The following is a 14,520-nucleotide window of genomic DNA, read 5'->3' as shown; positions in this document are numbered from 1 at the left end:
TTGTGCCCAGTTCTGGGCCCCTCAGTTCAAGAAGGACAGGGAACTGCTTGTGAGAGTCCATTGCAGAACCACAAAAAGGATGAAGGGAGTGGAGCATCTCCCTTACGAGGAAAGGCTGAGGGAGCTGGGGGTTTTTAGCTTGGAGAAGTGGAAACTGAGAGGTGACCTCATTAATGTTTGTAAATATGTAAAAGGTGAGTGTCAGAAGGATGGAGCCAGGCTCTTCTCAGTGACATACAATGATAGGACAAGGGGGAACAAGCTGGGACATAGGAGGTTTTCCATAAATGTGAGAAAAAAACTTCACAGTAAGGATAACAGAGCACTGGAACAGGCTTCCCAGAGAGGCTGTAGGTTCTCCTCTGGAGACATTCAAAACCCACCTGGAAGCATTCCTGTGTGACCTGATCTAGGTGTTCCTGCTCTGGCAGGGAGATTGTACTAGATGATCTTTTGAGGGCCCTTCCAATCCCTGACATTCTGTGATTCTATAATTCTGTGATTCATTCTAATCTGCTCTGAAACTCCACCTGCACTCTGCCTTGAAGACCACTGTGAAGCTTTCAATGTTGCCCTCAGACAGAAAGCAAAGCTCCTTCAGGACTTGGTCTGTGAGTGACTTTTCTCTTAGGGCGGTATGTGCATCTAGAACAACAGAGGCTGTCATGTGAAAAGGTACAGAATGGAGAGCTGACAAAAGAAGGTATATCTGAGATCTGAGCTGAGAGTGGCCTGTCCTTGTGTCATGGTTTTATGATTTTTGGTACTGGTATTACCATGGTGTACCATGACACCTTGCAGGGGAATTTCAGGTAGGGGTGGGAAGGGCCATAACTAACTTTCAGTTAGCCCTTCAAGGATCTTGGCCTTGATGATTTTTGTAAGTTCCTGCCAACTAAACTATTCTCTTCTACAGTTCACGTAGTTTTGTATTCACAAACACAAATGATAGGAAGGAAAATGACAGCAGTGTGTGCCTTTGTTGCTTTAGGTTGTGTGAAGACGCTGGTGGAGGAACTGTCTGGGCAGAGCAGTGGCTGCTACAGCTGTGTCCCAGCCCAGGGGCAACCAGTGGTTGTGGTGTGTTTCAAAGAGCAAGGGGGATGGATCGCCTTCCTCCCAGCTCACAGGTGGTGTCTTGGCCGTTGTCGCCACCTGTTTCTTTCACTGCCAATAACTGCACCACGCTGACATGGCTGTGACAAAGAAACCCTCTTCCCTAGGACTGGTTGTCCTGTAGCAAGTCTCTGCCACCAAAAGCCATTTCCACAGCATTGCATCTGTTTCTGCCTCTCCTCTGCAAGCCTGGAGCAATTAGCAATCCTGGAATATGGTCAGTGACAGCTGTGGGACCTTAAGGCCTCTATGTCCCATCTCTAGCAGAAAGGAGAATGTCTTACATAAACACTTACATAAACACAAGATTTTTGTGCACTTACTTTAACAGTATTTTTTCTTCAGGACATTTGGAAAAATATGCAACACACTTCTACTTCATCCTAAATTTCCTGAAGTTTCCACTCCTTCTTCTCATTTCCTTGAGCTAACAAAGAGACATTTCAGGGAGAGCTTTCCCAAAAAGATCTTTTCTGGCTTACACAGCCCAAGGCTCCTTTGTTCTCTTAGGAAACTCCTTTTCTCCCCTTTCCCATACCTACCTCCTACATCAACATTCACATCTTTTTAAAGTTCTATTTTCCAGAATTTATGGGTATCCTGATCTGCTTTACCAAGAAAATTAGTCCTGAATTATCCCATTTCTTGTGACGTTTTCTTTGTGTATTGGTACATTGCAGGTGAGATGAAGACTACAAGCTGTGGTATGGGGCCTGAGGGTTCTGTGGGGTTGCTGAAGAAAGGCAAATGAGTTTCAGGGGGATCAAGGGGCTGGTGAATTAAGGAAGATTAAGGGAAGCAGGAGACTGAGAACAAAGATTCTTCATCCTAGGAGGAAAGGCAGAATTGCAGATTTGAGTCAGAAAACAGTGCCTCAGGAAAAAAAAATAATCAGTCCAGGTTGCAAAAAAAATCCTGAAGAAATTTATTATAGCTCAGGTGGATAAAAGAAGCATATAAAATTAGTTCCACAAGAAGGTCAAATTAAGTGCATGAGCAAAATAAAAGCATTATATATATATATCTCTTCTATTCAGAGTCTCTCATTATAGAGCTGGGGCTCAATAATAACCTGTAAGGGTTTCTTGTCTTGTCCATTGGCTCCTCTCCAGACAACATCCTTCCATAGCACAATGAAGGCATAAAGAATGATATCAAAATAGGAGAAAGGGAGGTGGATTCACAGAGCACTATAGGCTGGCAGGTGTTTAGGCAGAGACTTCCTCAGTCTGCAAAGCTACTTATACATCCGGCTGCAAGAGAAAAACATTATGTTAGCACCAGTGTTACAGAGATGATGCCTCGAAGCCAGGCAGCTCAAAGAACTTCGCCCAGTGTAGAGGATGACTGCACTCCCTTCTGTGGTTTGAGGGCAAATGGTTACTCATGCATCCACATGGCTGTGGTTTACATTTTAGTTACACTGAAATGCTTGCTTGTGAAGAAGAGTTAAAAAAACAACTGCCTCAGCATTTGTGTTGAACTACTTCATGTAATTATTTATACTGTTGTGGGCTTTCCACTTCCTATGACAGTATAACTGCCAGTGTTCCTATTCTACTATTTCTGTGGCCTGATGTCATATAAGATTAAGGACCTCAAAAAGGGAAAGCTTCTCTACTGAGAAGTCCTTGCTCCCCCAGAATGAGCCAGAACATGATGGTGTATCGCCCTGTGCATTTGGGAGAGAAGATGGTTCACTGTTCCCTTTCCTGGCTCCCAAGAGGTTGTTGGTGATTTTCACAGACTGCAGTTCAGCACTGTGATAGTAGAGCTGGAGTCACACTACAAAATAGTGGATTTTTAAAACGTGTTTTTTTTATTCTTGAAGTTGGCTCAGTATCCACAACCTCTCTATCCGTGTCTCACATTGACTCTGAATCCTATCAAGTGACTCTGGAGTTCCTGCTTGAGTTTGGCCAACATGTCTATACATCAAGGTAATTCAAGTGAAAACTCTGCTTAGAAATTCGGAAGCACAGAACTACCACGGGTTTGGAGCATAACAGGAAATTCATTAAATACAGATCATAACTCATAAACATAACAAGAGCTGAAAATGCTGAAATGCAGCTTTAGCATAGGCACCAAGTGGGCTCATGCTCCATTTCTTCCTACCCAACCATCCAGTTTTCCTATCTTGAAACCAAACTACTTGCCCTTTCCAGGTGCCCTCATTACCACTTACTGTTGACACTGACATGTCTTCTTTTCCAGCAAGTACTGTTTTGCTTGTGCCATCCTTTTTGCTCGTTTCTACCAAGAGAAAGAGAAGAGATCAGGGATAAATAACCATTATTTTTTTTACACTTACAGTGCTTTCCTATGATGTGGTAGCGAAGTACTTTCTGATGTATCTGCTGTCTGCAGTCTGTCCATGTCTAACCATTTGCTTTGAGTGTAAGGACTGATGTACTATCTATTCTGCCCCATTCACAGAGAGAAAAGCAGGCTCCACATATGGTCTGGGGAGACTGTCACCTCTTCACCTTCCACAGCAACCAGGACACTAACCCTTCTCCGCTGCCAGCTCATACCCATGATTATGCACAGGCATACAAGGCCAATCAGCAACACACTGGCTCCAATAATTGCTCCAATTACTGCATAGCTATTCCAAACATGAGCTTCCTCTGTGGAAAGAGAAAAGTATTCAAAGGCAGGTACAGAATTTCAAGGCTTTTGTGAGGAGGTAGGGATGTGATGTTAATTTCCATACCTACGGTATAATTAAGGCTGATCTTTATGTTATTGTCTTCCATGAGGTGACAGTTCCACAGTCCTGGAGCACTGACGCTCACCTCCACTTTTGCTTCATGCTGTTTTGACTTCTTGGCTTCCATCTGAGTCCCATTCACACGTTCCCAGAGCAAGTGAGCATTGGATGGCAGGGGACCGGACACCTGGCAGAGCAAGGACATCTTGCCCCCTCTGGAGAGTGGCCCAGCAGGGTTAGCAGAGACTGGAAAGATAAGAAAATGTCACATGAGTGAGAGGACAGGATGATAGGTCCATTCATAGTCCCGTGGCTTCCAGATATCCGCAGCTCCTCATCTGCTGATCCCTTTCTCTCACCTTGCATTACCACTAGTGCTCTCATGGTCTTCATTCTTCTACTGTTGATCTCCAGCTGGCAGTGGTACTGCCCAGAGTGATTTAACTGGACTTTGGGGATTTTCACTTCTATAGTACTGCTAGTTTTCTTTTCAGGTATCTCAAACCAAATGTGGTTGCTTTTTTTAGTTTCATGCAGCTCTCGATGTGTTGTGACATTAAAATCAAGCAGCTCATGAATGCCTGTATTTCCATTTGGTTCCCAGTTCACTTTTCCCGTGAAACCTTCTTTCCACACCATCTTCCTGAAGTTCAGATGCCATGACAAGATCACAGTGTTGCCAGCAGTTGTGTACATTGTTTCCATGTGTTCCTTCCCAAAACCTGAATTCAGAAAAGACAAGAATGCATTTGCAGGGAAACATGTAGCATCTCTGAGTGTACCTTCAGTCTTGTGTTCAGCTGAGAGCCCTCAGAGAAAAGCTGTAAGATGTCCCAGGGAGGATAAGCAATTACAGTCTGAGAGTTGGTTTAAAGAGCCAACACTCCCAAGCTCGCCAGAGCTGAAGAGACCCCAAGAAGAGGGTGATCTTTTAGGGCCAGCCCAGAGAAGAAAATGGGAAGAAGTGTGGGACAGAACTCAGGTCACAGAGCTTCATGGTTGGAGGCCCAGGGAAACTGGCCCTGGAACACCATTGCAGGAATAATAGAAAATGAAAGCATGGCTCATGAGCTGGAGGACACACTGGTTCCAGAGTCTGTGTGCAAGTTGCATTTCTGTAGTCACATACCTAGTACCTTCACATCAAAGGAGATGTTCTGATTAATTGATGGAGAGTCTGAATGGACGTGACACATCCAGGTTCCACTGTCTGTAGTGTTCAGATGCTTTATCTTCAGTATGTATTTCTGAGGGGCATCCTTTTGCAAAATTTCTGGTTTCACTATGTTATTGGTAACATTAAACAAACTGATGCTGAGGTGGGGTTGTGGATAGGATGAATTTTGCATTAAAGTAAGCTCGAGGTCTTCATTTGAGAGAAAGTGCCCATTTGAAGAGATCGACACTGTAAAGAGAAAAAGCCTAGCCAGTAAATCAACTCCTCTTTCTGCAAGTGAGAGAAAAGTGTCACAGCAAAGATAGTATGGAGACCCTGACCCTGGTGATAGAAGGGAAATGAGCTGAGATAGACCAGACTGGAAGCAAAAGCATCTGGATAAGGAACTCTATCAGAGATGTTTCTTGGGCCTTTTCTCCTCTCCTTTCACCTCCTTGTAGTTACATCCCTGCAGGCACTCACATTTAAAGACTTGCAGTGAGATGCTGACTGCATGAGGGTGACATTCACAGATGTAGATGCCAGCGTCGTCCAGGTTCAGGTCTGACACCTTCAGCTGTTTGCTGCTCAAGTTCAGTTCAGATCGATGAATCATTGGAGCTTTGCCTTTTGAAAAAATAAGCTTGTTTAGGAGGGAAGAAATTTCTCAGCTATACACTGAGGAGAAGGGGTGTCAAATTGGAAGCCTTACCTTTAAGAACCTGTGTTCTAGAAAACCGTAAAATAGTAGAAGAAACTTCTTTATATTTGTACTTCCAAGTACAGGTCACATCTTTTTGATGATTTATGCCTTTACAGCTCAGGATCACCTCCTTTCCTGCAACCCCAGTCTGCTGTTCTTCTCGCTGAGCCATAATGGGGGTCAGACCTAGAAGTCAATATACCCCCCAGATAGGAATATATTAAATTTCTGAAGGGTGGCTCAGTGAATACTTTCCATTGCTCTAGGAAGATGCAGATTTCTCTCCTTCTTTTTTTCAGATTTTGGGAAGATTATCCTCAGTTTGTGAATTTTCCCCTCCTTGATCTCATTAAGCTATCCCTCTCCTTTTCAGCTCCATAATTTCTCTCCTTTTCACTTTAAGTTTCTATCTGGGTAACTGCGAGTATGTTTTACATATGTTAGACACAGGGAAAATACTCATGACTCTGTTGTCCTGTCGGTAACAAAGGCAGGACTGCATGTGTCATTCCTCATTCACTCCTTGGTCAAGACTTGAGACAGCACTGTCAAATTTGGTCACCTCTTCCTTCAAATTTTATGCTAAGCAAGACTGAAAGCCCAGGAAAACAAAAGGATAAAGGATATGAAAAGGAGAATGAAAAAATATGGATATGAAAAGGGAGGGGAGGGGAGGGGAGAGGAGGGGAGGGGAGGGGAGGGGAGGGGAGGGGAGGGGAGGGGAGGGGAGGGGAGGGGAGGGGAGGGGAGGGGAGGGGAGGGGAGGGGAGGGGAGGGGAGGGGAGGGGAGGGGAGGGGAGGGGAGGGGAGGGGAGGGGAGGGGAGGGGAGGGGAGGGGAGGGGAGGGGAGGGGAGGGGAGGGGAGGGGAGGGGAGGGGAGGGGAGGGGAGGGAAGGGAAGGGAAGGGAAGGGAAGGGAAGGGAAGGGAAGGGAAGGGAAGGGAAGGGAAGGGAAGGGAAGGGAAGGGAAGGGAAGGGAAGGGAAGGGAAGGGAAGGGAAGGGAAGGGAAGGGAAGGGAAGGGAAGAAGGGAAGGGAAGGGAAGGGAAGGGAAGAAGGGAAGGGAAGGGAAGGGAAAAAGCCCTCATTTGTCCTACTTTAGGAGCATCCTAGAAGTGTAAAATGAAAAGCTTATATGGGTTTATGGGAGAGGTTTCCACTTGTTATGTGTTTCTTCAAGAGCATTGGTAGTCTGCAGAATTGCTAATAAAGGTTTTCCAATAACTACACTGAATGTGATCACTGAAAATGATGAATTTGTCTAGAATGGGGAAATTATGAATGCCATTCATAAGAATATCTTGGTATCTTTTGCAACGCTTTTATTTATAGCTTGGAAACAAGATTTTCACTTTTTTTTTTCTTTTTCCCTGCAACTGGAATAATCAAAGCTGAATGTTTGAGAAATGCAGATTTGGCATTATTCATTCATCTTCCATTCTTGTAAAAAGATCACTAAAAAGTTCCCCAATTGTTGTAACATTAGCAGTCAAACTGAACAAGCTGCTGTCATCAAATTTGCTATGGCAAACCTATGATCAGAACTTCATGAGTTTTAACCCAGGGAGCAGCAGGCAGTGTGAGAGGTAGTTTTTTCCACCCTGTGCTCAGCATATGCAGTCTGGGCTCAGGAAATGGCTCTGTGCAAAGCACAAGTTCCTTCTGAGGCATTTATTCACCTACATCCAACTTTTCTGAACCTTGATGCTATATGGCACAATATCTTCCTCAGCTGGTGGTCTATTATGGCAATGCTGTCAGCCATGCCACCGCTGCTGGACAACTGTAGAGTAGGCCAGACAAGAGGTAAGAAGGTGAATACTATATCTGTATTGATCCGGGGAGAACTATTCGAGCAAGACTGCTCTAAAACCATGTGAGACTGCTCTCTGAGCAGACAGACTTCCACAGAGACATCTCTGAGGTCTAAGGGGAGGTGAACTGTGCCCTTCCATCACGTCAGCCTACAGAATCACCCTTAGCAATAGGAAGTGGCAACCATTATTAAAAGATAATAGTAATAATAAAAAAGAATATTTCAGATGATGAATTGTTAAGAGCCTAGAAACACCTGAAATGTTGTGAGGGTTTTGGGAAGGTTGTAAGCATTAGTAGGAATCACTGCTGTTTTTCCAGAGCAGCTGAGGACTCACCCAGCTGCAGAACCAAGACGACAGCAAACACACTGCTCACCACTGCTCTACACATCTCCATCTCCAAGGGAACACTCTTCCCTGTTGCAAACTGAAGGGCTGGGTATGCTGTCAGTACCAAGGGCTGCTAACCTAGAAGACACAAATGCTCTGTTAGTAAAGGTTGATGTAGTTTTAGAATCATGACAAACTGTAACCAGGAGATTGGAATGGAGAAATCCAGAGGTCCCCTCCCATCTACGTCTTTCTGCGTGATTTTATGATTGCATGATGAAGACTATCTTTAGGCTCTTAGTAGCATTTTTCTTTAGTGTTTTTGTTGTTGTTACTGTCTACGTATTTCTCATCTTAAAATCTTGATAACCACTGCCTCTGATGTTTTTTGAAAGGCTTGCTTCAATTCTTACGGCTGTTCTACAGAAAGTCTGGGGTGAAGGGAGGATTGAGGTCAGAAAGGAGTTGCACTGATGATTAAAAAACCTGAAATGGGAAGTCCTAGGATAACTTATCCATGGCATCCATGGATCCACAGAGACCTCCAAAGCACTTCCGGAGGAATGTCAAATCTACACAGGATAGCTGCAGCGTACTGTGTGAAAGCTGACAGTGTGGAGATAGGTCAGAAAAAAAATTGACAGGCAAACTTAGCTTGTAATGTGGGAAGGGCAAAGCTGAAAATGCTTCTAGATGTGAGTGTAGAGCCAGGAAGAGTGCTAGAGTTGCACAGTCTGACAGAGAAAGCGGTGTAAAGAAGGGTAGCATGGGGTCATCAGGAGCTGGGAATCTCTGGGTGTACCAGGGGCTGTAAAGAAAGTACAGGCTTCATTTAAAGTGGGAGTGGCTTCAGTTAAACTAAAACAGAACTTGTCTGCTGACACTTAAAGAAAGAATGTTCTTAAACAAAGACTGGGGAAAATCCAGTCAATATAGATGAGTACGTTATGTGGGCTGCAGCATCTGAAACATAAGAACTCTGTGTCCTCAAGTGAAGGGTCAGACAGAAGCTGACAAAGCTCAAGGGACAAACAATGGAGAGCAATCTGAACAAACCAAATCCTGTTTTAATGAAGTATGGGAAAATACTTTGGGTGCTACCAAAGGAGAAGATCAGATATCAGAAGCAGGGATGATATGTTAACGGGGAGGATGTGCAGGAGAGATCTGGACCCATAACCCCAAAAAATAAATAAATCACAGCAGAGTTCAGAGAAGTAAGTAGAATAACTGATGAGACAGTCACTCAGCTCTAGGTAATAGCAGAAACATCCTCTCACAGTTAGTATGGTAGAGTGAAGGCTGGAATCATAATAAGACTGAAATCAAAAGCAGTACAATAACAATTTAATATAACATTTATATGTAGTATATGCAATATTATATATAATATATTCAAATTAGGATATTTTAATATTGAAAATAATGTAAATGAACAGAGCATGTGAGACAATCAGATTGCAGATTAAAACATCAGTGTTATGTATACATGCAGATCAGGTCAGCACAGCTGACAATCTGACAGCCGAACAGATGAACACATATGAAAAGTGCAGGTGCAAGAGCAAGACATGTGCATCATCAGAAGAGAAATACATGGCAAAGGCATAGTCAAAGATGATCTGCAGATTGCTTTGTACAAAACAAACAAAAAAAGTCATGCTGGCCACAGAAAATATTTGCATGAGACAATTTGTGTGGAAAAATAGAAGCAAAATGAAGGAGCCAGAGCCTGCAATTGGACATAATTTCCCACTAGATGCAGTGGCAGTGATCAAGCAGTTTGTTGAGCTATGCTACAGAATAAGGAAAGGGGCAACAACAAGGCATCTGCATGCATCTCACTCAGAAGAAACATCTACAACTGAGATCTGGCACAGAGCCCTTGGAAAGATCAATATCACCCTGAGATAATGGTAGGCTCTGCCCTGAATAGTCACATCACCTGTCCAAGGGAGACCAGCAGGAAAAGTCAGCCACCATTCTGCAGTGATATCTACAACTTAGCAGGCTCAGTTCCAGGCTTCAAATAGTTTGTATCACTAAACTTTATACTAATCCTGGAGGTGATAAAATAGATAAAAAACAGCAAAATTGCCATCACGCACACCATCATTTTTTTACTGTCTGTTAATCTCTGTTTTCCTGTTTCCTGTTGGCTTCAGTTTGTTCTCCACCTTCTTGCTATCTGGCTGGAGAACAAAACCGCACAACTGAAATGCCATGGTAGCAGTGAACTGCTGACCTTGCACAGTTCGGTAGGTTTGCAGGTTGATGCACCTTTCATGCACTGTTCTGCTGTTTCGTCTTGTGGTTTCACACATATATACCTCCACTCCTTTTTCATTCATACTGATCTTCATATGTCTGTGGCAGATCTCTGTAGCATGACGATGATCACCTACATGTTACGAGTCATTGGGGAAAACAGGTTGCCTGCAGCTACAGTTTTTTTTCATACACTTTCCGTCTCCTTTCTGCTTTTCATTCATACCTCTTCTTATTTTTCCTCTGTCAGCCTCCTGTGACCCTCTGGGTCAGAATGCAGGCAGTGGTATTTGGGAGTTTACAGATCTCATTGCGTAAGACTGCTATGTCAACTTAGTAAGTGGTTCTTGTTAGCTGACACCTATAGCAGACCCACAGCCTCTTTACAGGCCTACAGCTGTATCTTGTGGTGGTACTCATAAATTAAGTGGTGTCAGGGAATGTCCCTGGGCACTGGAACACACTCATCAGCCATGTTAAACCGATAGAACATTTCCTGACATTTCTTTGGCCCAGAACAACTCTTCTGCCAAGCAACTCCCAGGATCCATTTAAGTGTTAGGATGGGGCAGGGACCACTCCCATTAGGCAGCTGGCACGTAGCCAGTTCATTTTGGAGGTTAAGTGAGTCTAATAGCCCACACTATCTCATGCCAGTCAGCCTCCATGCCAGAAACAATCTGGACACACTTGATTTATTAGCACTCCAAGTCTTCACAAGAGGAACAGGGCTGCCATCCAAGTGAACATTGATTTCCATTTCATTTTAACTTCCCCCTCTTACTAAACTGCTTTAATTTCCTTCTTAACTACTTCTAATGATTGTTCTCTCCCTGGGAGTGTGGGCACAAGAGAGCTGGGGCAATAAGTGGTCTTACTGAGGAATGACCAAGGACAAGGAGGACAAGACCTGCAGGACCATGCCTGGCCCAAAGAGCACCTGCTCCTGAGGGCCTCACAGGGTGGTTGGCTGCAGGCAGCTCTCCTCCAGCCTGACAGCAGTGTGACACAGGAGGAAACTGAAATTAAAAAAAAAAAAAGCCCAGAAACCACTCCTCCTGCAGAGTAGGCTATCTCCCATCTCAGTGTGATCGCACACTGCTTTCATGCTGTGTGGTTTCCTTGTTTTCTCCTCTCGCTCTTGCTTGTGGCTGTGCTTTTGATCTCACAGCAGCAGCAGTGTGCTCGGTGGGCAAGGAGATCTAGGCAGGAAGATCTAGGCAGGGAGGCCTGGGCCGCTCCCATCAGGGCTCCCACACCTCAGCCTTGACTGCTGTCCCCCATTTCCCCTGAGGTTGCTTCTGGGCAAGGGCCAAGGGATGCAGCTGTGCCTCATGCCACATACTGGTTTGGTGTGTATTTTAGGCTCTAGAGTGCAGCTGTTTGTTAGGGATCATATCACTCTTCAGTTGAAATTTCTAAAGCAAAGCTGATCTGCTGTACTATGCAGCGGTTCCTTTGAAAATGAACAAGCAAGTGTGTGTGAACAGTAGACAGGGTAAGAGACCAAATACAACAAAAACTGACATTGAAAGTAAAGAGGTGATAGAAGTGGGGGTCATTTTATGGGCTTCATGGTCACCCTGCTACATGAACAAGCTCAGCTGGCATGCAGCACAGTGCATGCCTTGATTTCCCCTTGAGAACTCTGGCTGTTCACCAGTCTCTGAAACAGGTTGTTACCCTCCACAGCTGTTCCCAGAGGGAGATGATGGAGCACAGTCAGCCACCAGACTCTCAGATAGAGGTCTGACCTCCAGGATGGAGCAGAGTGCTATGCAGGTAAAATCTGAGTTTCCTTCTGCCATGAAATCCTTGAGATCCGACTGTGTGTCTGAACCCTCATGAAGACAACTAGAAATGACCTTATCTCTGTAGCCCACTCAGTTCCCTGATGTCTTCTGAACCATTTCAACCACTTAAGAGGAAGCCAAGGACTTTCTGTGCATGACAGGCATTTCAGCATACGCTTTCTGAGATTTTCCCTTCTAACTAGCCCCTCTTCTTTCTTTCTAGGTCTCCTATTTTTGTCTCTGTGAACAATCTTTCATCCAGCAATTCACAGTTAAAGCCCACGGGTGCCTATCTAGAAGGCCGTGACTAGCAAACAGTACCAAGATGTCCTCTGAAGATAGGCCCTCCATTTCCCTCTCAAGCCGTGTGCACATGGGGTGTGCTTCAGATATTATTAATGCATCTGCCGAAATAGGAACACTGAGATCTTACGTGAGATGCACTTGATTTGCAGTTCATGCTGAAAAAGGAACTATATAAGTACTGATAACATAGTGCAGAAAAACTGTACATTCCAGTCCATTCAGAACAAAAATGTACCCTTTATGGCTGGAATGGTAGGAGTCACTCCATATTTTTTTTTCCCCTCCGTGAATACACAGTCCCTGTGCAAGACTGTGGCAGAAAGGATGGGCATTGTCCAAGAACACTGAGTAGGAATGGGGTAGTGGTTTCACTTCGTTTAGATGAGTCAAATCCTTCTATATCACAGGCAGCTTGGGCAGCCATCTTTGTGAAACACTGGGGAGAATAAAGATAACGTTTTTGAACTGAATTGAGAATAATGCACACAAGGAACTTAACAGGAGTGCTTATTTTCTAGTGAAGAACATTAAGAAATAACCTGAGCTCAACCTTAATGTACCATGTAGGGGAACATGTGGGGTGACAGACAAAGGTTGAACAGAATTTCATCATCTGAAAAATGAAAAATTCACCCAGAAATGAAACGGCAGATTTTAACAGTGCAGCACTCTGCGAAAAGGCTAAGGCTTTACAGGTGTCCTTAAACTGAAATGATTCCTCTTGCTGCGTGAAATTCTGCTTACCCAGCCCTGAGCTGGTGGATTAGGCTGCATTTGCAACCCGTGTTACGCAGTGAGTCAGTCAGCCGACATAGTTAGAGCACACTCACTGGTCTTGGTACGCACATATTTAAACAAGCTCCACTTATATAATATATAGCTAGAAATTGGTGTCTTCTTATTTTTCAGGCTTTTTTTAGAATAAAGTTCCCCTTCCTGGAGGGCATATGGAGAAGGTGATAGCAAGCAGTGGCTGGTGGTGGACGGCTACTCTTGCCACATTTCCAACCCCTGGGGACATATAGTTGTTGGTGTCAAGTCCTGTAGGATATTTCCCTGACCTATATATGTGTTTAAGAGATCTGTGAGATCCCCGGGATCTTATAGTAGCTCCCTTTTTCCCCATTCGAAGGAAAAAGTCCAGACAGAAGAACACTTCTGAGCTTAAAAAAAAAAAAAAAGCGTTGAAAAATTGCACAGCCAGAAGTATACTCAAGAAAAACATTTCAAGAAAAATTTACATCAGAACCTTAAGTGGGTCAAAACCAATCTGTCCCTCATCCTGACCAAAATGGCAACTCATGTGAAATCGTGAAGTTTGTTACAACATTAAAAGAAGAAAAACAAAACCAGATTGACCTCTTTTTTCAGAGAAAGACAGAAAGTTTCCTTACCTCTTTTCCTCCCTCTGTGCTTCTGTCTCCTCGTGCTTGTCACCTGCTGTAAGCGATCTAACGCAGCTATAACTGAAGGAAGAGAAGAATGAAGCTGATGTTAGAAAGCTGCTCAACAGATGTCAGTCGGCCTTTGTGTCTCCTCCTCTCCAGCCGGAACGTCAGCAAGATCTTGCTGCTGGTCCAGGCTCTGCTGCAATCTGTGAGCTTCTCTCAGTAGGTGGTGATCTTCCAAATGCATGTGATTTCAATGCTGGAAGCGAACAGAAATGATGACCATATCAGAAGGCTATATATTGCGACACCTGGGAAGAATGAGTGTGAGAGCGAGCCTATTGGCCATTCAGCAGCTGCTGGGAGGCTGCAAGAGGATTGAAACTTAAAAACAAGTGATTGGAAACCTGTTACGATCTTCTGTCAAAGAAAGCTTGCAAATTAACGTTAGCTGATCAGATCCAGACCACTCCTAAGCCTCTAATGAGCTCTAAGAAAAAGCCGACCTCCATTTTCCATCCTGTCTTGCTAATAATTGGAGCCACCTCTGAGGAAGGGACTGTAGCCCTGCCCCCAGAGCTGCTTGGGGTGGCAACAAGGCTGTGCCTCCAGTCGAGATGGGCCTTGACCACCAGGCTTGGCAGTTTAGGAATGACCACAATTAGGGCACAGTTAAGGGGGAACCCCTGAAGCAGTGAGGGTCATCTGTGCAGAGTACGGCTGAGATTTGGGGTGAGATGAGAATATTTCCTTCATCTTTATTCTCTCAGGTAACCTCTACCACTACCACATCTCAGCTGTTTCCCTTCTCTCTAGAGTGGAGGAGGGGGCTTTTGTGGTTTTTCACCCACATTCGGCATCTTTCTCTCTGAATCCCAGCCTCAGCCAAGGTGACGGAAACCCACTGAGCCCCAGACACAGCTGAGATT

General features: G+C 44.4%; 1 protein-coding gene across 2 annotated transcripts; it reads right to left on the bottom strand.

Annotated features, from left to right (window-relative positions):
- Positions 1 to 2,255: 2,255 nt before the first annotated feature.
- Positions 2,256 to 13,871, bottom strand: CD4 (CD4 molecule). 2 transcript variants are annotated; one of them, XM_065742216.1, is made up of 10 exons: positions 13,598 to 13,871; positions 7,843 to 7,974; positions 5,701 to 5,877; positions 5,472 to 5,615; positions 4,962 to 5,237; positions 4,192 to 4,554; positions 3,836 to 4,078; positions 3,631 to 3,749; positions 3,305 to 3,372; positions 2,256 to 2,369 (listed from the first exon to the last, which is right to left on the bottom strand). In XM_065742216.1, the coding sequence occupies exons 2-10, from the start codon at positions 7,901 to 7,903 to the stop codon at positions 2,354 to 2,356; spliced, it is 1,467 nt and encodes a 488-aa protein (XP_065598288.1). In that variant the 5' UTR covers positions 7,904 to 7,974; positions 13,598 to 13,871; the 3' UTR covers positions 2,256 to 2,353. The 2 variants fall into 2 exon arrangements, with proteins under 2 accessions (XP_065598288.1, XP_065598289.1); XM_065742217.1 differs by lacking the exon at positions 13,598 to 13,871 and having other exon boundaries at positions 7,883 to 7,968.
- Positions 13,872 to 14,520: the final 649 nt, after the last annotated feature.

This window comes from Cyrtonyx montezumae, unplaced genomic scaffold, assembly GCF_038088225.1.
Source record: "Cyrtonyx montezumae isolate F1298 unplaced genomic scaffold, pur_monq_1.0 scaffold_3, whole genome shotgun sequence".
Taxonomy (NCBI): domain Eukaryota; kingdom Metazoa; phylum Chordata; class Aves; order Galliformes; family Odontophoridae; genus Cyrtonyx; species Cyrtonyx montezumae.
Note: the sequence above shows the minus strand (reverse complement) of the source record. Positions and strands in the feature narration are given on the sequence as shown.

Bases quoted from the DNA above. Each gene is read 5' to 3' on its own strand.
- CD4 (XM_065742216.1), bottom strand. From the start codon at position 7,903: ATGGAGATGTGTAGAGCAGTGGTGAGCAGTGTGTTTGCTGTCGTCTTG. The intron at 5,878-7,842 runs GTGAGTCCTCAG...ATTGACTTCTAG, and splicing joins CGTCTTGGTTCTGCAGCTGG to GTCTGACCCCCATTATGGCT. The intron at 5,616-5,700 runs GTAAGGCTTCCA...TTTTTTCAAAAG, and splicing joins TAGAACACAGGTTCTTAAAG to GCAAAGCTCCAATGATTCAT.